Genomic DNA, 23,465 nt, shown 5'->3' with positions numbered 1-23,465 from the left:
GGCGCCGGTAGATCTCGCGTCCGGCCGGCATACGGAAGAGCAGGTGCACGGCGCTGTCGCGCGGCTATGGGCGTATGGGCGCATGGGCTTTCACTCCGGATCTACATGCGCCATGGGCCATCAGCTCCCCACGAGGGTGAGGATGCAGCGCCACCACCATCACTGCTTGCATTGTAGGTTTCATCTTTCTACTCTACTCTGGAGTCCGTGCCAAGGAATGCATCGGGCAAACTTTACGTGCATATATACGTACGCAATTAAGGCCTCCTTGGTTTGGTTTGGAGGAATTTCATAAGAATTCTAAAGGATAGGATTCTTATAGCATTTTTTTCCTTTAGAACCCTTTGGTTCATAGGAATGGGTTCCTATTCCTACATAGGATTGGTTCATATCCTTCACATTTCATAGAAAAATAAAAATAAGCCTAGACTTAATGGAAACATTCCTTTGGTGTCAACCAAATGACATCTCGTTTTCTATTTCTACTCATAGAATTTGAGATACATGTCATCTCATTTCCTACAAAATTCCTATTCCTACGATAATTCTATTCTATGAACCAAAAGAGGCCTAACCGAAAATGCTGAATGGAGCTCGGCCTCCATGGAGGCCGAATGAATTTGAAACGGTCGTAATTCAAATTTTTATGTTCAGTTTTTTTAAAATAATACACATATACTTGATGCATAGGTGTGTAAACTTTCAGGATGAAATACATTAAAATGAATGCTACACAAAACAATACAAATTTGTAGCTTTTTAGTGCAGATACTATTCATCCTCAAAGTTCATGATTTTGTTTTTTGTTTGCGCAGCTCGCATTTCAAGGTACTTCATCCTGAAATTTTACACATACACATGCTTGTATACTTGTATTCCCCTTTCTTTTATTTATTCCGCGTATTAGTTTTGACCTAAGTCAAATTTTATAAAAATTGATGAAATTTATAGAAAACAATTTAAACATTCACAGTAAAAATATATGTGGTATCAAAAAAATATTGAATGATGATTCTAATGTATTGATTTGGTATTGTGGATGTTACATTTTCTGTGTATAAACTTGGTCTAAGTTTAGAAAATTTGACCCGAGATAAAGCTAATATGCAAAGTAAATAAAAAATGGAGGGGCACTATTTTTTTAGATTTTTTGAAACTAGTAAGTTTGATTTTTGAAAAATTCAGCCTCCATATAGGCAAAGCTCCAAAACCCTACTCCAATTAAATAAATAAATGAATGTATATCATTCAAGAGCACGCGGGGGGGGGGGGGGGGGGGGGGGGGGGGGCTATACCTTGCTACCGGCGAGAGGTATAGAACGCTCGCCTACAATGCAACTCATACGTGTCAAGGAACATCACATCATACTCATACGGGGTTGGGCCCATGTTAATACAATGTAAAAAAAATCACGTAATATAAAAGGGCTTTCTTTCCATTAAAAAATGTTTCAATCTGTATTTGCAAAATTTAACATTTATTCAGCAACAATGTTCAAACATGTATTTTAAAAATATTTGTCATGCATTTGGAAAATGTTAAACGTGTATGAAAAAAATTGACATGCGTTTAGAAAAATAAAAAGAAAAAATATAAAAAAAACCAATACAAAAACATGGAGAAACAAAAGAAGAAGAAAAACCAGACAGAAGGTTCTAAAACTGGTCTGAACCGTTCTATAGAATCTTCCCAACGCCAAAAGTGCGAGCTACAATGTTGGACCCGCCTGTTTAGTGGAGCGCCAAAGGTGCGGGGGGGCCTCTATCTTGTAATAAGCGAGATATAGCCCTCGTGTATACCTGGCCATACCTTGGGCCGGGTCGGGCTTCGGGCCGGGCCTAGCCAAGCCCGACGCAAAAAACTCAGGCCCGAGCCCGGCCCGGCCTGGCCGTCGGGCCTGTTTTCTAGGCCCGAGCCCGGCCTGGCCGTCGGGCCTGTTTTCAAGGCCCGAGCCCGGCCTGGCTGTCGGGCATGTTTTCTAGGCCCGAGCCCGGCCCGAATCCATAAAAGCCCGTCGGGCTTCGGGCCGACCCGGCCCGTCCTTCAGGAAAACGCGAAAACGATAGGCCTGGGCCCGGTCTTCGGGCTCAAAATCTAGGTCCGAGCCCGGCCCGGGAGCGGCGTCAGGCCGGGCCGGGTCAGGCTTTTTCGGGCCGGGCTGTTCGGACCGGGCTGCCCATGGCCAGGACTACCCCCGCGTAGGAGTACACATAGTTTAGTTACAGAAAACCCTATTCGACGCACCCTGCATCAAACTGTCGACCAATCGCACAGGCATGGTGACCTAGCGAGCCACTTGGGCCGGCCCGTCTGTAAAGTGCATAAACCTCCCAGATTCAAAATTCGAACAGTTTAAAATTTCATAAAAAGTTCGCATTTCTTAGTATTGTTCACAAATTCAAAAAATGTTCACGGATTTCAGAAAATGTTCCTACTTTCTAAAATTGATCTCAAATTAAAAAAATGTCTGCGTTTCCAAAATTTGTTCACAAATTCAGAAAATGTTAGATAAATTTCCTAAAATGTTCTTGAATTGTAAAAAATGCTCATTTCTTTAGAAAAATGTTCGCATTTTTACATAAAATCTTCCGATTTTCGAAATTTATTCATAATTAAAAATATCCACTTTTTCGTAATTTCTTCTCAAATTGAAAAAATGTTTGCGGGAATTTTATTAAAACATTCGTGTTTTGAAAAAACTATCGATAATTTCAGAAACTGTGCATTTTTTGAATTTTGATCCTGTTTTTAGAAAATGTTTGCATTTTGAAAAGGTTGTTCGTAATTTTGAAAAATGTTCTCGCTTTCAATTTCGTTGCTTTTTTTACAAAAAAAAGTTTCAGATTCTCAAAAAATGTTCGAGTCTTTAAAAGATTGTTAGCAAATGTTGAAAATGTTCGGATTTCTAAATATATTTACTTTTGCCAAAAATAAACCACGTTCAAAATTTCAAGGAACTTCATTTTCTTTTGCCGCCTATAGTTTATATTAACCAAGCTACCATTTTTGGATAAGCAGGTAGATGAACACAGTGGCTAGTGCTGTGGTCCACTCACTTGAGGTCGTGTGTTCAGAACCCCACATGCACGTTTTTGGGAATATTTTGCGACAGTTGTTTAAATTTTGTCGTAGTCGTTCTCTTCTTTAATGGTCACGTTACTAATCTTTCACTAGAGTTGTTGTCGCGTTGGCTAGATGCGAGGTCCTGTTAACCGCTTATCACGAGTACAAATCATACCTAGGGGCCGTTTTTGTTGTTGATGTTTCATGGCGCGCTATCCTAAATGTGCCAGCCCAGGTCAGCAACTTTCTTTGCAAACCATCAACTGTTTGCCGCAGTAAGCAGCCTATAGGAGGTCCCTTTAGTTACGACCCAGTCTGGGGATCATGAAACATGATGATGTGTTAGAGTCAGGCCCAGTCCCAGTGGTACATAACAAAACAGCCCATGTGGAAATCCAGGACCACGGAGCCCACGTCCTCCCATGGGCAGGCTGAACCCAAAGCGAGACCTCCTCGTCAGCGCTCTATGCGCCCGATCCCGTTGCTGGCGCCTACACGCACGAGAAATTGGGCCGGCCCATTAAAAAAGCGCAGCAGCCTTCGCAACTCGCTCGGAAAAGAAAAGACCGCTCTCCATCGCGCACAGGTACGTTCGCTCTTTTCTAAATAAAAGGTACGTTCGCTCTCGATCGAACTCCCGCAAAAAAGTTTTTCTTTGTGAAATCCCTATAAAAAGAATATCAATTTTGAAGAAAAATCACAAAAATGAAAATAGTTCATTGATTTTGAAAGAAAAGATCATCGATCTGAAAAAGAGTTCATTGATTTTGAAAAAAAGTTCATCGATTTTGAAAAAGTTCAACGAGTTTCAAAAAAGTTCATCAAGTTTGAAAAAAAGTTCATAGACTTTGGAAAAAAAGTTCATCAAATTGAAAAAAAAGTTCATCGATTTTTTTAAAAAGTTCATCAATTTTAAAAAAAGTTCATCAATTTTGAGAAAAGTTCATCGAATTTGAAAAACCGATATTGCGAAAATTTGGTCGCTTTGAAAAAGTTCACGCCGTTTAAGAAAGAGAAAAAAGATAGAAAAAAGGAAAAGAAACAGGGAAAACAGCTTCCTTTTTCGCATGTTATAAAGAGAAGAAAAAGAACGAGTGGTATTGCGCATGTGGTCATCTAGTTCAACTGGTTTGTGCGGTAGCTACGTGAACGAACGAGTGGGCTTCGAGTCACGGTGGACGCTCATTTTTGGGGGTTTTTATAAGAAAAGTAAAGCAGGATGGGCCGGCCCGCTATAAGACTGTGTACGAAGGGGGGGGGGGGGGGCATCCGTGCTCCCGCATACGTGGCTTGATTTAATTGGAACAAAATAAGACCCGACCCCATCCCCTTAAAATCAGGGGGGAGATGATTAGATTAGAAAGGAAAAAAAATAGACAACCGTAGGATGAGGCGGGAGCACGGATGGGAGCATGAGGAGGGAGCAGGCAAGCCGGATCCGGGGGGTGCGCCCTGTACCGATTGGCCTATATTCGGCGCTTAAGGCGCCGAATAGGATTTGGCACCCAAAGCTGGTCAGTTTCTTTGCTTATTCTTTTCTAGCGGGCTGGCCTGCACATTCAGCGTGGCTAAAGCATTACTTGTTAAATTTTTTGGAATAGCATTACGCCATTTTGAATGTGTATTGTTTTTGTAATAAACATTTTTATGCAGTGCAGTATTAATATTAGAAGCATAATATGTGCATACTTGTTTATGTGAATATATCTTAAATTTAGCTCAAGCTCTTAAGGATATCAATACTGAAGTTGCTTGGCTTAACGATCGAGGCTATTTACTTTGTTGTTAATTATAAAGTTGGACAATCTAGTTTTCAGAAACTCATTATATGGGAAAATCTTCATGTGACATAGATGTTTACAACTTCAGTGGTACTTCTGGTTTTCACCTTGATACAATTTATCCAATATTTTGGAAAACATAGTTGACCTTGTGGTGCCACATCAGCTCTTACACGTGGGTCAAGCCTATCATAATTAGGGTTAATTTGGCCAAACCAGTAACTAGCGCGAGGTGGTAGTTTTCTGCTAAAAACTTAGACTCTAAGTTGTAGTTTCTTGTAACCCTTAAAAATGTGGTTGTTTTTGGAACCCTAACAGCAAGGTCCGTCAATTGTCTCTCCAAGGCAGTGATTCTAAACATGCAAAGGATGCGGAGAATATGAACCTGTCTCATGTTTGGTCACTGGCCATGTTTGGGAATTTAAACAACCAGTCACCTTCCCATTCGTTCATGTTTGGAATTGTGCATGTCTTGGATCTTGAAGGTTGTACAGGTTTCAAACACCACCATACAAAAGAGATATGCAAAATGCTTCTTCTAAAGTTTCTCAGCCTCCGGAGAACTGACACCAAAGAGCTTCCAAAAAAGATTGATAGGCTTGTGAACCTAGAGACTTTGGACATAAGAGAGACAAATGTTGTTGAGTTGCCTAAAACCATATGACAGCTTGAACGGCTAGTTAACATAATTGGTGGGAATAAAAAAACACGGATGGCATTGAAACTTCCGAAAGAGATGAGTGAGAAAAAGGAAATGAAGGCCTTGCGCATACTATCAGGTATTGAGATTGTTGGGGAATTCGTGGACTTTCACCATTTGACCGAGTTGAGGAAACTTGCCATCTACAAGCTCAAAACAATGGGAGGTGGTGCAAGTTTGAAGAATTAAGATCCTCCATCGAGTACCTTCGTGGATATTCTCTACACACACTCATAATTGTTGATGAATCATCTGAGTTCCTAAAATCATTGGATGCTCTATCTACGCCTCCAAAATTTCTGACTGCCCTTGAGTTATCTGGAAATATGGTTAAGCTCCTTGATTGGATAAATCAACTCAATACTCTCAGCAAGCTAACCCTTGCAGTGACAGCTCTTCAGAAAGATAACTTGGAGAACCTCAGCAAACTAGAGGCGTTGTTTTCTCTCACCTTTTTTAGGTCAGAAAAGCTAGATCTAGAAACTTTGATAACTCTTGTTGAAAATAAGTTGCACTCTGATGGGGAGATTAGAATTCCAAATGGAGGCTTTAAGAGTCAGAAGCTTCTTCGCTTCTCAGCTCCTCTCTGGCCATTACTGAGCTTTTCAGTAATTGCAATGCCAGAACTAGAAAGGTTGAGCTAAATTTTAAAATGTTGGAGGGACTTTTTGGTGTAGAAAATATTTCCAAACTCAAAGTGGTTCACTTGACATTAGATGGCAAAGATGGTGAAGATATTACCAAGCGGATACATACCGAGATGAAGATCGCTGTGGAGAAGAACCCCAAGAAACCGAAGATAGTCCTTGATATAACTGATTGAACAAAGGCAAGTCGTCGTGCTTACTAAGTCCTTGCATGTTTGGATCCATCATATTTGGATGAACCTCCATATGAGTATATCATGAGATTATTGCATGTTTTGTTTCTTGTCTTTATGTGTGAATGAAGTATGATGAAGAACATCATGATCTCCTAAAGTTCATGTGAGAATATGTGTGTATTTAATGTGTTTACTAGCTAAGTAAAGTGGCCTTGACAAGCTTTGTCGCCAAGCTATATGTTGTGCTAAGTTTATTTTACCTTTAGTGCAAAAATACTTATGATGGTGATGTAATTAATCGTCTATATTTTATGTGTTTACTTGATAAGTGACTGACGCGTCTGAAATGCATCATGTTTTATAGCCCACTTGGTGCATATCCCCATACTAAACTTACTCATATCATGTTTCACTGAGCCACTTCTATGTATGCTTTGCAACTTATTTCCATACAGGTTAACATGGGCACCACATAATCCTTCGTTTTTCTAGGTTTTACAACTTTTTATGTTCTACTATGTATATGTGAGTAGGCACTCCCACACACTTAGCACGATGATTGGATCCATGTTGTAATTAGTCTGGATAAGTCGTAAGCACTAGATACAAGGCCTTGGAGAGTTTGACAAATGGAGGTTCCGCAATATACCAAAATTGAATGTATAATACCTAAATATTGCGGGCCTCTGGTGCCTTTATGCACATATTTTCTTGTAGACTTTGTTAGGCTTCCAAGCGCGGAGGTTTGTAGGAAAGCAGCAACTTCCCTCAAGTGGAACACGTAAGATTTATAAATCCGTGTGAGGCATAGGTTGAATGTATTATGCTCTCAAGCAACCGTGTAATCGCGATACAAGTAGTTCTTGTGTACCCAACACACCTAACAAAATTGTAAATTGCTTCGGCGCACTGGTTTGACAAAGAGATTGATGATTTGCATGATAAGTTGATATTTGGATGGTGGAAATATTGTTTTATTTTCGTAATAAATAAAAACAACAAAGTAACAGGTTGCAAAAGTGACTGAAATGGATTTTCAATGGTTGGAAACCAGGCCTAGGGTTTATTGATTCCTAATTGGCAACCCTCAACATTATTAAATCCACTAAAATACATGATATAACCTCAAAAGGTGTGGTAAAGCATCACACTGAAGTCCCTTTTTTATTAGATGAAAGTAGGATGAGATATCATAGGTAAGGTAAAACATCACACATTATCTATTATCTTTCTAAGACATAGAGCACGCCCCAATATCACCTCAGGTAGCCCCAAAAATTAAACTAGACAATCATGTTATATTCCTTATCTTTCTATTATTAATCCATAGAGTCACCCAAATGACACAACAATGTCTCTGAAAGTTATACTAGACATGCATCATATGACCTTATGATTCCCAAAAGTTCAATACACAACATGAATAAGATTCAATCCAACATAAAGAAACTCATAATATGAGATACATCGAATAGTTCAACTCCATAACAATACCTTTTCGCGAATACGGAAAGTTTGCGCGTCTTTCATTGGTAGAGGAGTCGAACAAGAATATAAGGTCTCTGTCTCCAACACACAATGTGAGGCCGAGAGAGGGGGGCTAGGGTTACAGACTACCACATGCGGATTATTGTGTAATAATGTTGGCCAAGCCAAAAGCGCCAACGCCCAAAGCTGAGCTCCGTCCTTGATGAGCTGAAGGAGATTGCTCAAGGAGGGTTGTAGTCCATCAAAGACGCAGTCGTTCCGATGCTTCCATATAAGCCAGGCCGTAGGAGGAGGAGGAGGAGGGATGAGAGCCCTTTTCGGCAGGAGGATGGGAATATGGCTAGGGTATCATGCACCACTCTAGGAAGTGGGGTTTGGGGTGGGGTGGAGGATTCGATGAACGACACCATGTGAGCAACTCGTGCCAGAGTTATCGGGAGAAGGAGCAGCTCACCAAAGAGGTGATGAATGCTCTTCGGTTCTTGGTTGCAAACGAGGCATCTATACTCACGAGCTAAACCATGGCGTGTGAGTCTTTCCGCAGTCCAGCATCAGCTTTGGGAGACTAGCCACATGAAGATCTTGACGCGAAGAGGAGCCCAAGTTTTCCAACTGAGCCGCCAATGTGGATCTGGCAGTGGGTCAGCGAACATGGCGGACTAGCAGGTGGCAGTGGAGTAGACTCCAGAACTAGTCCGGTGCTAGAAAAGCTTGTCTGGAGTGCTAAGGAGAGAGGTATGTTGAAGAAAACGCCGGTAAATGTACTGGACCATGACAACAGGGCCTAGAGGACTCTGGATCTCTTGGACCCAAGCCCGGAGAAGCAGTCCATCATGGATAGTGCGCAACTTGCGGCGACGACGAGGGACCATCGTGTAGATGAGAAGAGCCAACTCAGGAATGTAATGGCCGAACACCCAATGGTCTTTCGAGAAAAGACAAGATGGGCCATCGCCAAGCTGCCATGAAGTACACGCCTGGACAAGGCCTGGACCTCCGGGTTGCGAGGAAGGGGGAGGTGGCTCAAGGGGCAGTTTGGGTCGGTGCATTGGATCCAAATCCATCATGCCCGCAGGGCCATACCAGCTCGGTGGAGATCCCAAACGCCGAGGCCTCCAAGACCCAAGGTTGACAAATGCGAGGCCAATTAATCTTGCATTGATCGTTGCGTACATACTTGTCTCCCGCCCAGAGGAAGCCACGGATCGCCCGGTGGACGCACGCGAGGATTGATTTGTTGAGCGTGATGGCAATGACGAAGTAGTTAGGAATAGCACATAGGACATGCCTCACTACGGCCAACCGATTGCCAAGAGAGAGCATAGCGGCACACCACGTGGGGATCTTGCCTTTGATCTTCTCGGGCAGGGGATGTAGGGGCACCGTGGGCACCTTGCCAAGAGTCACTGTGAGAGCAAGATATTGCACCGGAAAGGTGGAAATCGGGCAAGCAAGGTTGCTCTGGATCGTGTCTTGGTGCTCCTCGGAGCACCCAATCGGTGTGGCAAAGCATTTGGCAAGGTTGGTGCTAGGGCCGGACGCAATGCCAAAGACATGCAGGAGCACTTTGATGGTCGCGATGTCATGTGCGTCAGGGATGGCAAAAGGTGACTATGTCATCAGCATAAAGGGAGATGCTTGATGTCGCGTGCCAGGGAGTGAGCCGGCGGAGCAATCCCTTGCCAGCCGCCCGCTGGATCAAAGCATTTAGGACGTCGATGTCGTGAGTGAACAACATCTGGAGAGCATATCGCTTTGGCGTAAGCCTCTGGCGTGGGAAATGGGGTGCCCGGGCACGCCATTAACATGTAAATGTGTTGATGCCGTGGAGAGGAGGATGGAGATCCACTCGCGCCAATCAGGCCAAAACCAAGGTGGCTGAGAATATGAAGAAAGAATAGCCATGAGATTGAGTCAAATGCCCAGGCAATGTCAATCTTGAGCATCATGCGTGAGACTTTCAGGATGTGAATGAGACGTGCGGTGTGTTTCAGGAGCTGAAAGTTGTCATGGATGATACGTCCGGCGATGAACACGCTTTGGTTCACCGACACCATGTCACCAAGCCGAGGGGCAAGCCAAAGGGAGAGGTTTATTTTTATTTTTTAAGGAAAGGGAGAGGGTTTTGGAGAGAAAAAAAACTTCGCGACAAGATGGATGGGGCTGATCGAACGGTAGTCAAACAAAGATTCAGAATCGGCACTCTTGGGCAGCAAGGTGATGAACGCTCGACCTGATGAACCACTGCAGGGCAGGACATTTTTCTGTTCCAAAACAAAGCTAGGGGCATTTTATCAGGGATCAAACGGGCAGTGACCAAATGCGCATCATTTCTGTATGAAAATTCAGAAGGAGGGGGACGGGATGGCGAGACGCTGGCTGACAAGCAACAGTGGAATTGGGACGCTTGAGGCTTGACACATTAAATAAGTGACAGCAGGAGACATGCGTATCTGTTTTCCATGTTTTCCCGTCAGTCATAGCCAGAGACATGTTAATGAACCGGGCGATAAATCAAAAGAGGAAGCCAGAACACATGGAGAAGGTTGCCTCCATAGCTCACGCGCTGGGTGCCTGACGAACAGATCGAGCGAGCCCAGCAAAGCCAGAACAATTACCATTACAAACTGTACTAACATACTTAGATCACAACCAGTTACACCCAAACTACTTTGACGGATCAATTTAATTCTTGATCCTATATTTAGGTCTTTCCTTAGAAAAAGAGACAGAAATTACATCATTACACACACTATCTACGAAACATGATGAACTGACGACGCTGGCTCTAGCACACTGCGCAGGTTCCCTTCTGAAAATTAAATGCAAACGAACATAATTCAGAACACTGTTACAGATGAATCCATCACACGGTTAAACGATCCATCCTGTGCTAGTACAGTATGCGAACGACTCGGGGGCTAGTCGACGACGGGCAACATACCGTCGACGTCGACGTCGTCGGCGGCGAGGCCCTTGTCGTGGCGCTCGACGCACTGGAGGATGTACTTGAAGGCCTCGGTGTCGCAGGGGATGGCCAGCGCGCCCTCGTGCCGGAACCCGAACTCCTCCTCGGCCTTCTCCAGGAGGAGCCGGAACACGGGGTGCCCCAGGTAGCCGGTCGGGATCACGAACCGCCGCTGCTCCGGCCCCACGTACACAGGGCAGTAACCCCTCGGCACGTCCGGCGCCGCCTCCGGGCTGTGGCAGCCCTCGTCGTCCGAGTCCACCGTCACCGTCCTCGTCAGCCGCCGCAGCACGAACGGCGGGATCGACGGCGGCGCACCTCCCGCTCCCGCTCCCGCCCCCGCCGCCGGCGCGTGCGTCTCCTCCCCCTCCCCCTCCTCGCCGTCGTCGGCGTCGCCCCTGGCGCCGAGGGCCCACTTGTGCAGCAGCTCCCGCAGCCGCACGATCGTCGTGGTGGCCGCCTTGGCGCCGTCGTCGCCCATCACGTACGTACCTAGTACTTACTACACACACACGGCACCGTACGCCGCTAGTGCGGGACTTCTTGGATCTCGAGAGGCTGGGAATGGATGCTGGCCGGGAGCTGGAAGAATAAACGAGGGGGTGGCATGCACCGATTATATAATCAACTCGCAGCCCTACCGCCGGACGCGCAGGAGGTAACATGGCGCCATGGCGATTATTATTAAAAAGCTCTTGCTTAGCGAGATATCTAGCGGGAATACGGTGTGTTTGCTTTGATCCAGCCATTAGGCCAGCTTGCTCGGACTTCTTTTCTTTGGTGGCAAAGGCAGGGGAAGCTTGTGGTGGGCTTGCAAGCTAAGCAGGAATATTAAATCACCTTAGATGGTGTGCCAAGTAAACCAAGTAGTGAGGAAATGGGATTTTTGGTTCTGGTTTTGTACGCGAGATACTCTTTTCTTCTGCATTGTGCGTAGCAAATGCGCGCTGGCCAGGTGCTGGATATTTTTAAATAAATATCAGGGCTGAATTTCTGAAAGAGAAAAAATAAGAGTCAACTGCCGATTATTTATTTAACGGAATATGTATATGGCAACCGTGTGACAGATTGCGAAACTGTCACACGCATCCAGCGCCGTCAGTTTCCTCCCGATCTATTTCCTTTCCCGCACGACTCCCGATCGACTAGGATTTGATATTTGGTCTACAGGTAATCAACAAAGGAAGCTAACCACCTCACCTATGACACTCATTGTCGAACAAGCTAAGGGAAATACTGTTTTTTGACATGTTTTTGCCTTTAATATGTTAGCACTGAAAACTTTTTGTTTCAAGCATCGTGGTAACTTTGATCATTGGGAATAAATTTGTTGAACCCGTCCCTCGGTAATTTCTGTAAATAGCACCATAACATTCACGCCATAGACCTGATAATTTAGATACAAACATCGCGGTAACTTTAACCATTGGGGAAGACAAATGTGAAAAGATATCTGATAATTTATGTGTAAATAGATGGTAATATACAGAGCGCATATCTGATAACTGAGGTAGAAACACCATGGTAACTTTGACCGTAGGGATTTTTTTTAAGATACTCCGGTATCTTCTATGTAAATAGCACGGTAGTATACCTCCCTCCCTTGGCATTTTTATGCGTATATAGTATGAAAACATATGCACTGTGATAACTAAACACTATGTTAAGTTTTTGAACGGGGGGGGGGGGGGGGGGATTTGTTGCTGAAACATCCCCGTGATAAATTTTGTGTAAATAGCATGATACTTTAAGCACTACGGACTTGATAGGTTACCTAGAATCACCATGATAGCTTTTTTGTTCCAGGAAAAAGTTGTTCAAAACATCCCCAATAATTTTTTTGTAAATAACATGATAATATAAGCACCGCATAACCGATAACTTGCAATATAAACATGATGGTAACTCTTTTACCAAAGGAAAATAAGTTGTTAAAAACATACACTCGTGTAGCGCGTGGGCCTCTTGGATGAACACAATACATGGCGTGCCACGGGAAAGTCACATAATGTTTAGTGTCACGAGGGGCACACGTGCTATAAGCATGATAAGTTACGCAAAAACATCATGGTAATTTTGGACCTATGGAAAAAGCTACCGAAATACACCCAGGTTTTTAGGTGCAAGTACCATGAAATATACAAACTGTAGACACGGTAACTCATGTACAATCCCCCATGATAACTTTGACCGGGGGGAGGTTGATGTACATATACCTTGATAACTTATGTGTAAGTACCACGGTATTTTACACGTCGAAGACCTTATAACTTGTGTACAAAACACAGTGGTAACTTTGAAGGGATATAGTTGTTGAAGCATAGTACCTGGTACATTCTATGTAAATAGCATGGTAAGTTATGCAACACAGGCCTGATAATTTGCATACGAATACCATGGTAACTTTTTCCTGAGGAGAAATCATGTGGTAGACGTGAAGAAGTGACAGTTTTCTCGAGGGTGGGCGCCCGAGATGTGCGGGAGGAGCAGGTTTCTCGGGCAAGCCTGCGGGGTCGTTTGGGAGGAGGCGAGGTCAAAGGACGAGAGATCGTGTGATACTTTAAAATGAAAAAATAGAGGTGTAGCAGTTTTGTTTATATGACACACGTGTGCTAAATATCACAGTCGTTTATTTAAAGGTCTTGCTTAGCGAAGCGAGGCGTACCGCGCAAGAATACAATACGGTGTGTTTGATCCATCGATTAGGCCAGCGAGTAGGGCAAATTAACTTGCGTTGGTTTGCCGAAACCTAGCTTAGCCGAAGTAGTACCAAAGTTGGATTATTCCTCTTCCTCGACTACTCCGCTACCCCTCCGTGGCTCGCGCAAACTCTCCCCTTCAAACTTTGTCGGCGAGTCCATGGATTCTCCTTCCCTCTGTCTGCCGCCCCACGCTTGGGTTAGTAGTTTAGGTTACGGTTGTTCAGTCGTAGAAGGTGCGGCGCTCAGTCAGATGACAACATTTCTTCTTTGAGTTTATCTTTCGGGTTTCGATCCTTTCGAGTTCATCTTTCTACACATACTCGACGAAGCTCCGGCGTAGATTCAAGTCGTCTCCTTGGGGCGGCGAGATAGAGTTCTCATCGTGTGACGAGATTTCATGTCAGATACTTCAGATCTATTTAGGGATTCAACAGTGACGACCGCGGCTCCACGGCGATGGTCCTTAGGGGCACATGCACAAAGACTTGCTAGATGTAATCGACAAGGTCAAGCCGGCTCCAATAGGGGAGTAGTGGCGACGGCGGCTCGTTCTCGTGATGGTAGTGGTCGGTTCGGTGGTTTCAGAATCTCAATGTAATTTTCATTATGTTTTGATGTGTTTTGTACTTTCGGTAAATCTTAATAATAGATCTAGATCATTTCGCCAAAAAAATACCAAGTTGGATTAATTTATTTATTTTGAAAAGGAGGTTTACCCTACCTTCGACCTCTAAATTTGCTTTTAACAGGGATCGAACTAGAATTCGAGTTCCAATTAATGTACTTTATGCTTTATTTTACATTGGGGGTAACAAATGACAGTTGCGTGTAGTAATACCAGTCCAGACGATCTATGATTTTTAGAGAAAAGGCATAAAAATCGACTTCAAATTACTGAAGCCATCAACCGCTAGGGGATACAATGGTGTTGCATACAGGATACAGACTTGACACAAGAAAGAAATGAAGGCAGCTAGAACAAAGATGCTAACTAGAGAAGGCCACACACGGTTGCTGTTGGTGTCAAAACTGGCGGATCTCGGGTAAGGGGTCCCGAACTGTGCGTCTAGACCGAATGGTAACAGGAGGCAAGGGACACGAAGTTTTACCCAGGTTCGGGCTCTCTCGATTGAGGTAAAACCATACGTCCTGCTTGATTAATATTGATGATATGGGTAATACAAGAGTAGATCTACCACGAGATCAGAGAGGCTAAACCCTAGAAGCTAGCCTATGGTATGATTGTTGATTGGTATGTTGTCCTACGGACTAAAACCCTCCGGTTTATATAGACACCGGATAGGGTTAGGGTTACATAGAGTCGGTTATAATGGTAGGAGATCTGAACATCCGTATTGCGAAGCTTGCCTTCCACGCCAAGGAAAGTCCCTTCCGGACACGAAACGGAGTCTTCAATCTTGTATCTTCATAGTCCTGGAGTCCGGCCGAAGGTATAGTCCGGCCATCCGGACACCCCCTAATCCAGGACACCCTCAGTAGCCCCCGAACCAGGCTTCAATGACGATGAGTCCGGCGCGCAGATTGTCTTCGGCATTGCAAGGCGGGTTCTCCTCCAAATTCCATGTACCTGTTGAATAAAGTCCGATTTCTTGTAGATGTTGCGCTCCTTGGCTTCTGCGCCCAATAATGGCTGCTCCCCACGTGTCAAACGAATATGAAAGGTCTGAGTGTTTTTACATTCACACCCCTAGCCGCGTAAACAAGCTGGCCTATTTAAGGAGACGAGGATTTAGATCCAAACCACACCTTCCCCCTTCGCGAGTGTTCATCAGAGCGCATTCGACAAAGATCCATTCCACCATGGCCAGCCGTCGCGACTCCTCCTCCCGCCCTTCCAGCCCTAAGCCTGGATATTGGGAAAGATGCTCCATCCCGCATAGCGAGTTAGTGACGCTCCAGACCAAGGGATTTCTCCCCCCGGCCTATATGATCCCGGTTCGAGCCGGTCTTGCCGTCTATAACGGCGGAGAGCAAGCGGAGAGCACCCCTAATCCCTCCAAAGAAGAGGGGGTGTGCCTCGTCCCTTATTTAATAAGGGGGCTCAGATTTCCAATCCATCCATTTCTCCGGGGGCTGCTGGAGTTCTACGGCCTCCAGCTACATCATCTCACGCCTGCCTCAGTATTGCATATCGTGGGCTTTGTAGCCCTCTGCGAGCTGTTCTTGGGTGTTGAAGCTCATTTCGGACTGTGGAGGGAGCTATTTTGCCTCGTGCCCCGTTCCAAAAAGGGGTCTATGTATCAAGTGGGTGGAGCCGAAGTATGGCGCATCGCCGGGACCGGCTATCTGTCCGGAACCCCAAAGAAGGCGTCCGAAGACTGGCCCTCGGAATGGTTTTACATAGAAGACGTCCCGCTGCCGGACCCTGTCCGGATCAGCCTCCCTGAATTCAACAATGCTTCCTTAAAGAAGCGCCTAAGTTGGCGCCCATGGAGCCCTCAGAGGGAAAGTGACAGGGACATTGTTTACCTGATGGGCCGGATAAGATTGTTAGCTCATTCCGGACTAACCATGATCGGGGTCATGGCCGCATGCATCATGTGAGGGGTGCAGCCGCTACAGTATAGAGGCCACCCCATGTGGGATTTCAACGGGGAGGACGATACCACCCGCTACGGCCGTAAGGGGCCGGATTCGGCTGCGGCTCTAATAAAGACCTTGTCCGCTTTGTACAAGGGAGAAGAGGAGGATTTTCTTCGCGTCGACCCAAAGGGTGGATTTTCCATGTACAATCCTCCAAGTTGGGTGAGTGATCACATCTTGCCCATCCGTTTTATATCCCCATTGTTAAGTATTTAATCTTAGTGATTTCGACGCAGGAACTGCGCCATGCTGTTAAAGAAATAAACAGCCCTCCTCCACAACCCAAGAACCCAGGACGGTCCCTCGACCCGGACTCGCAAGAGGATCCGGAGCTTTCAGTGGATCTGATTGATGGAGTGTTCCATCAATTGAGCAAGGACAACGCCCTGGTGGCCATTATGGCCGATTATCCAGCGCTAATCCCGGCCTCCCAGAAACAGGAGGCCGAACCTGCGGTGACAAGCCAACGAGGGGCCGCAGGGCCCCGCGGGCCGAAAAGAGGTGCAGTCCGGACCGGGGCGTCAGCGCAAAGGTATGGCGCACCCCCTTATCCCAGGTGTCGTACCTTCAGGGCATATTAACACTTGTGCCCTCTTCAGGACAAAGAGACCTCACCGAACTATATTCGGAGAGACCGCCAATCGCGCCTCCACCAGCCAGGCTCCAAAGCCTAGCCCGGAAGCGGGGCCGAACACAAGGCGCGCACCGGACGCTCCTCCGACGGAGGATGTGGACAGGTTGTCTGCCACCAACTCTGAGGTGGAGAGTGCCATGAACCACAGGCGTCGCCGGATAATTCTTCGCGACGCTTGTTTCTCCCAAGAGGCGTTAGATGCCTTTAAGTCGGGAGATGCGTACCTTCATGCCGCTCAAAATGGTCTAACCAGAGCCACGGAGCAATATGTAAAGGACATACGGGTAAGAAAATTTTGGTAATTATATATATACCAGTAGCCCCCGAGACTTGAAACAATTAAAATAACTGATTTAAGCATCATTTGTTATGCAGGTTCTTACAGAAAAGAATTCCCTACTGTCCAAGGAGCTGGAAGAGTGCAAAGCCCAACTTGAGGCCGCACTAGCCGCGGCAGGGGAGCCTAAGGAGGCCCCCTCTGGTAATATACACTTCGAAAGATAAGTATTTTGCGAAGCACGGCTTTGGTGCGGATCTGACAAATGAAATTGCAGATGGCGTCGGATTGGATCCGGAAAGGCAACACCTCCTACGCCAGCTAAAGGCTGGTGAGAGGGTGCTGTTAATGGTGATGGGGGAGAAGAACGATCTCCGAGATGCCAACACCAAGCTGGGCGTCGAGCTGAAAGATGTTCGTGCCCAGCTGTCAGACTCCGTGAAGGAGAATCAGCGGCTTCGGCGCGGCATATTTAGTAAGTGCTTGAACGAACCTTTTGAAAGAAAGTTCGGCGGGGAAGTCGATTAACAGAGCAATGTCTGTAGGTGTGCTGACAGGCCGTCCTGCAGAGGAGATGCCCGGTTCTACGGGTGACCTTCTTCCCGAGCTCTCGCAACTGCTCGATCGAGTTCGGCAGGCGATGCGAGGCATCGCCCAGGCCCTGTGGCCATCCGTCTCCATGCCCGAAGGTCTTGGAGAGCTTGCGGAGAAGCTAAAAGTAGCACGGCGGCGCTTCCGATTGTGGAAGATATCAGCCTACCGTCAAGGCGCTAGGGAGGCCTGGGCCATGGTGAAGACGCGGTACGCAAAGGCTGACCCCAACCACATGGCCGAGGTCGGTCCTATAGGGCCCGATGGGAAGGAGATCCTTGTAAGCTTAGTATACGGCCAAGTAGAGTTGGCCGCAAAGTATTCCCAGAAGGACTGTAAATTAGACAGCCTATTAGATGGTATTGAAGAGGAATACGATCAGTCAAAATGACTATGTAATTTAATTGACATTTATAATGCCTTCTAGCCGGATTGTAGATCATTTGTCATGGCCAACCTTTTCGCTTCAGCCTCGGGACCTGACGGTCCGGAGTGTCTCCGAATTCCCATGCGGTTATATAGGAACCGGGGAATGCATGGAGACCAGGCGTAGGGGTCATTAGTGCGTGAACAGACAAGTGCCCGATTAGTTATGTTATATTACATGGTTAGTAAGAAACATCTTCCAGGAAGAATAGTTCCGTTAGGGGTTCCTTTCCCTGGGAGGCATGCCCTAAGGTGCATGTCCATGCTGCGAAAAGAAACGCAGGAAAATCATCTGGGGGCATATAGATAAAAATAAAAAAAGATCATCTTTAGTTCACCGACCAAATATTCCCTTAAAAACGCTAGCTTTCAGCTTCACCCAGTCTGAGGTACACGTCCGGCTGACCCGGCAGTAACAATCGCAGAGGTGCTTCCTTTACCACCTAGCCGAACAATCGAAAACGTAGGGATAAGCACAGGAGCCAGGCAACCCAGCTTGGCCAAAACTTAAGTCATATCGATGCATATAATGGTGAATAAAAGGTACATGCGGAAGTGTGACGCATGTGTTGGGCATGAAGCTCGTATGAATAAGCTTCTGTTTAAAGAAGCCCCCGGGTTTAATGAGCGCGGATGGCGCGTCACTTTATGAGCCTTTAAGGGCTATAAGAGAGAGAGAAGAAGAAGAAAAATGCAAGACAGAAAATATATAAAAAATGGACAGAGGAAGGAGACGCACATAGAGTCTGGCTCTAGGCATAGAATCTTCGGATATGGGATGCGTTCCATGGGTTCGGCTCGAGTCGGTTATCCGATGCATCTCGCAGGCGGTACGCTCCACCAGTCAGGACTTGGTCAATTATGAAGGGACCTTCCCACTTGGGCTTGAGTTTGTCCTTTTTCTTGTCCGGTAGTCGTAGAACTAATTCGCCAATGTTATAATTTTTGGCCCGTACTTCTCTGCTTTGGTATCTTCGAGCCTGCTATTGATAGAATTCAGAACGAGCTTTTGCCACGTCACGCTCCTTCTCCAATGCGTCTAAGCTGTCCTGCCGATCAAGCTCGGCTTCTCGTTCTTCGTACATGCGCACTCGAGGTGAGTCATGAATTATGTCACAGGGCAAAACTGCCTCTGCGCCGTACACCATAAAGAATGGTGTGTATCCGGTGGTGCGATTCGGCGTGGTCCGCAGCCCCCAGAGTATGGAGTCGAACTCCTCTACCCAATGCGTGTTAGATTCCTTGAGGGACCGCACTAATCTGGGTTTAATGCCGCTCAGGATAAGACCATTTGCACGTTCGACCTGGCCGTTAGTTTGTGGGTGATAGACGGAAGCATAGTCGAGCTTGATGCCCATGTTTTTGCACCAGAGTTTTACCTCGTCGGCCGTGAAGTTCGTGCCGTTATCAGTGATGATGCTGTGGGGAACGCCGTAACGGTGTACGACCCCGGATATAAAGTCTATCACCGGTCCGGATTCGGCCGTCTTAACAGGCTTGGCTTCTATCCATTTGGTGAATTTATCCACCATGACCAGTAAGTATTTTTGCTTGTGGGTTCCGCCTTTAAGGGGTCCAACCATGTCAAGCCCCCAGACCGCGAAGGGCCAAGTAATGGGGATAGTTCGGAGGGCGGTGGGTGGCATATGGCTTTGGTTTGCAAAGAGCTGGCAACCGGTGCATCGTTGGACTAAGTCCTGAGCGTCTGCCCGGGCCGTCGGCCAATAAAAGCCTGTACGGAAGGCCTTGCTTACAAGGGACCGAGCTGCAGCGTGATGACCGCCCAGTCCGGCATGAATTTCAGCCAGGAGGTTCCGCCCCTCCTCTTCGGAGATGCACCTTTGAAGGACTCCGGTAGTGCTTTTCTTATAAAGCTCTCCCTCGTGGACTCTGTAGGCTTTGGATCGCCGCACTATGCAGCGTGCCTCATTTTGGTCCTCGGGGAGTTCCTGCCTAGTGAGGTAGGCGAGGAATGGTTCTGTCCACGGGGCGATGACGGCCATTATTACGTGGGCTGAAGGTGTTATTTCATTGGCAGAGCCTCCGATTGTGTCAGAATGTTCGGTGTCGGGCAGTGCGGTTGGGTCCGGGGTGTTATTGTTCGGCTCCCCTTCCCATACTACGGATGGCTTGAACAGCCTTTCCAAGAAGATGTTGGGGGGGACTACATCGCGTTTTGCGCCGATGCGTGCCAGGACATCTGCCGCCTGATTATTTTCCCGGGCTATATGGTGAAATTCAAGCCCCTCGAACCGAGCTGACATTTTTAGGACGGCGTTGCGGTAAGCTGCCATTTTTGGATCCTTGGCATCGAAGTCTCCATTTATTTGGGATATTGCGAGGTTCGAGTCCCCGCGCACCTCTAGGCGTTGAATGCCCATGGATACTGCCATCCGGAGACCATGTAAAAGGGCCTCATATTCGGCTGCGTTGTTGGAGTCCGTGTACATAATCTGGAGTACGTATTGAACTGTGTCTCCTGTGGGGGACGTCAAAACGACGCCAGCCCCCAGTCCGGCCAACATCTTGGAGCCGTCGAAATGCATGATCCAATTTGAATATGTGCCGTACTCTTTAGGGAGTTCGGCCTCCGTCCATTCTGCGACGAAGTCGGCCAAGACTTGCGACTTGATGGCTCGCCGTGGCTTATAAGTTATGTCGAACGGGAGGAGCTCAATGGCCCATTTTGCAATCCGGCCCGTTGCGTCACGGTTGTTTATAATATCGTTAAGTGGTACTTCCGAGGCTACTGTTATTGAACACTCTTGAAAGTAGTGTCGTAGCTTCCGGGATGCCATGAATACCGCGTACGCGATCTTTTGATAATGCGGGTACCGTGATTTGCAAGGAGTGAGGACAGTGGACACATAATAGACCGGCTTTTGAAGGGGGAATCTGTGTCCGTCCGCTTCTCGTTCGACGACGAGCACTGCGCTTACAACCTGATGTGTTGCTGCAATGTATAATAGCATTGGTTCGCCAATATTTGGCGCGGCCAGGACTGGGTTTGTTGCAAGTATGGCTTTTATCTCCTCGAGTCCGGCCGTGGCTGCATCCGTCCATTCGAAGTGTTCGGTGCGCCGAAGGAGGCGGTAAAGGGGTAGGGCCTTTTCTCCCAAGCGGGAGATAAAGCGGCTTAGAGCCGCCACGCATCCGGTTAACTTTTGTATTTGTTTGAGGTCCTTTGGGATATCCAGTTGCGACAGAGCTCGGATCTTGGCTGGATTTGCTTCGATTCCTCTACCGGATACAATGAAGCCCAAGAGCTTTCCGGCTGGAACGCCGAAAACGCATTTTTCCGGGTTGAGCTTGATGTCGTATGTTCGGAGGTTATCAAATGTGAGCCTCAAGTCGTCTACTAGAGATTCGACATGTTTTATTTTGACGCCCACATCATCTACGTATGCCTCCACTGTTTTGCCGATCTGGCTTGCCAGACATGTCTGAATCATGCGCTGATATGTTGCGCCGGCGTTTTTGAGCACGAAGGGCATTGTGTTGAAGCAGAATGGGCCGTATGGTGTGATAAATGCCGTTGCGGATTGGTCAGATTCTGCCATCTTGATTTGATGGTAGCCGGAATATGCGTCGAGGAAACACAACGAATCGTGTCCTGTGGTAGCGTCGATAATTTGGTCGATGCGGGGGAGGGGGAAGGGATCCTTTGGGCAAGCCTTGTTAAGGTCTTTAAAATCAACGCACAGGCACCAGGATTTGTCCTTCTTTGGTACCATCACCAGGTTTGCTAGCCAGTCCGGATGTTTTATATCTCTGATGAATCCGGCCTCCAATAGCTTTGCTAGCTCCTCTCCCATAGCTTATCTCTTAGGTTCGGAAAAACGCCGAAGAGCCTGTTTGATAGGTTTGAATCCTGTTTGGATATTTAAGCTGTGCTCGGCCAGCCTCCGTGGGATTCCTGGCATGTATGAAGGGTACTAGGCGAAAATGTCCCAGTTTTCTCGTAGGAACTCTCGCAGTGCGGCGTCTACATCAGGGTTTAACTGTGCCCCGATGGAAGCTGTTTTATTTGGGTCCGTTGGATGGACTTGGAATTTGACTATTTCGTCCGCCGGTTTAAAGGAGATGGACTTGGATCTTTTGTCGAGTACCACATCGTTCCTATTCACCGTAGAGCGCAGCGCAGTCAGTTCCTCAGCCGCTAGGGCTTCGGATAGTGCCTCGAGGGCCAGTGCGGCTGTCTTGTTTTGGCGCGGAGTGCTATGTCCGGATCACTAGAGAGAGTGATGATCCCGTTAGGCCCGGGCATTTTGAGCTTCATGTACCCGTAATGGGGTATTGCTTGGAAGATTGTAAACGCTTCCCGCCCTAGCAGAGCATGATAACCGCTGCTGAACGGAGCCACATGGAACGTGATCTCTTCGGACCTGTAATTATCCGACGTGTCGAACACCACATCTAGTGTGATTTTTCCTGTACAGCGCGCTTCCCGACTGGGGATTATTCCTCTAAAGGTTGTGCTGCTTCGCTCAATGCGGTTCTAGTTTATTTCCATTTTTTGAAGGGTTTCCTCGTAAATGAGGTTCAATCCGCTGCCGCCGTCCATGAGTACCTTGGTAAGACGAAAGTCATCCACTATTGGGCTGAGGACCAATGCGGCTGGTGCTCGGGCTGTTCGGAATTTAGGTTCGTCACTTGCGTTGAAGGTAATAGCCGTGTCACTCCATGGGTTTATTGTTGCTACTTGGTAGACTTTGGCAAGGCTGTGGAGTGTCCTTTTTCGCATATTATTTGATGCGAAAGTCTCGAAGACTTTTAATACCGTATGGGTGTCGCTGGGGTGGCTTTCTGTGGCCTCTGGATTTAGGAGGTTTTCGCCAATTTTGGCCACCTGCCGGAGTATCCAACATGCTCTAAGGCTGTGAGTTGGTGTGGCGTCCTCTGTACTGTGAATTTTACAGGGTCCGTTAAGCCATCCTTCCAATATGGTTCCCTGCCCTATAGAGGGTTTTTGCTTTTTGGTATTTGACCTGGGTGTCTGGTTATGCTGCACCCGTTTATTTCGGACTGGGTTTGTATTTAGGGTCGGATTGTCCCAAAATTTTATTTTGGTTTTCCAGGCGCTTTCCATCGCACAATACTTTTGTACAATGGACGCCAAGTCAGCGAAGCGTGTGATATCACGGCGACTTATGGCGTTGAGTATTCCCTTGTCCGTGCAATTATTGCAGAAGATTAAGATTGCGTCTTCCTCGCGGCAGTCCCATAGCCTGTTCTTAACCAGGAGGAATCTAGCCCAGTAATGATGTACTGTTTCGTCGGGCTCTTGCCTGATTTTGGATAGATCGCTTATGTTGGGATGGGTGGGTGGAGTTAAATCCAAAGCCTCACCCCGTCTGAGGCTCAGAGGCCGAGGAATTTCTGAACTCGAAAATTTGGATCCCTGGGT

At 46.8% G+C, this 23,465-nt stretch overlaps 1 protein-coding gene across 1 annotated transcript; it reads right to left on the bottom strand.

Moving 5' to 3' along the window:
• Positions 1-10,448: 10,448 nt before the first annotated feature.
• LOC123107063 (auxin-responsive protein SAUR36) lies at positions 10,449-11,610 on the bottom strand. Its single transcript, XM_044529070.1, has 2 exons — positions 10,801-11,610; positions 10,449-10,668 (listed from the first exon to the last, which is right to left on the bottom strand). Exons 1-2 carry the CDS (start codon positions 11,303-11,305, stop codon positions 10,613-10,615), a joined length of 561 nt encoding a protein of 186 aa, XP_044385005.1. The 5' UTR covers positions 11,306-11,610; the 3' UTR covers positions 10,449-10,612.
• Positions 11,611-23,465: the final 11,855 nt, after the last annotated feature.

This window comes from Triticum aestivum, chromosome 5A, assembly GCF_018294505.1.
Source record: "Triticum aestivum cultivar Chinese Spring chromosome 5A, IWGSC CS RefSeq v2.1, whole genome shotgun sequence".
Lineage (NCBI taxonomy): Eukaryota > Viridiplantae > Streptophyta > Magnoliopsida > Poales > Poaceae > Triticum > Triticum aestivum.
Note: the sequence above shows the minus strand (reverse complement) of the source record. Positions and strands in the feature narration are given on the sequence as shown.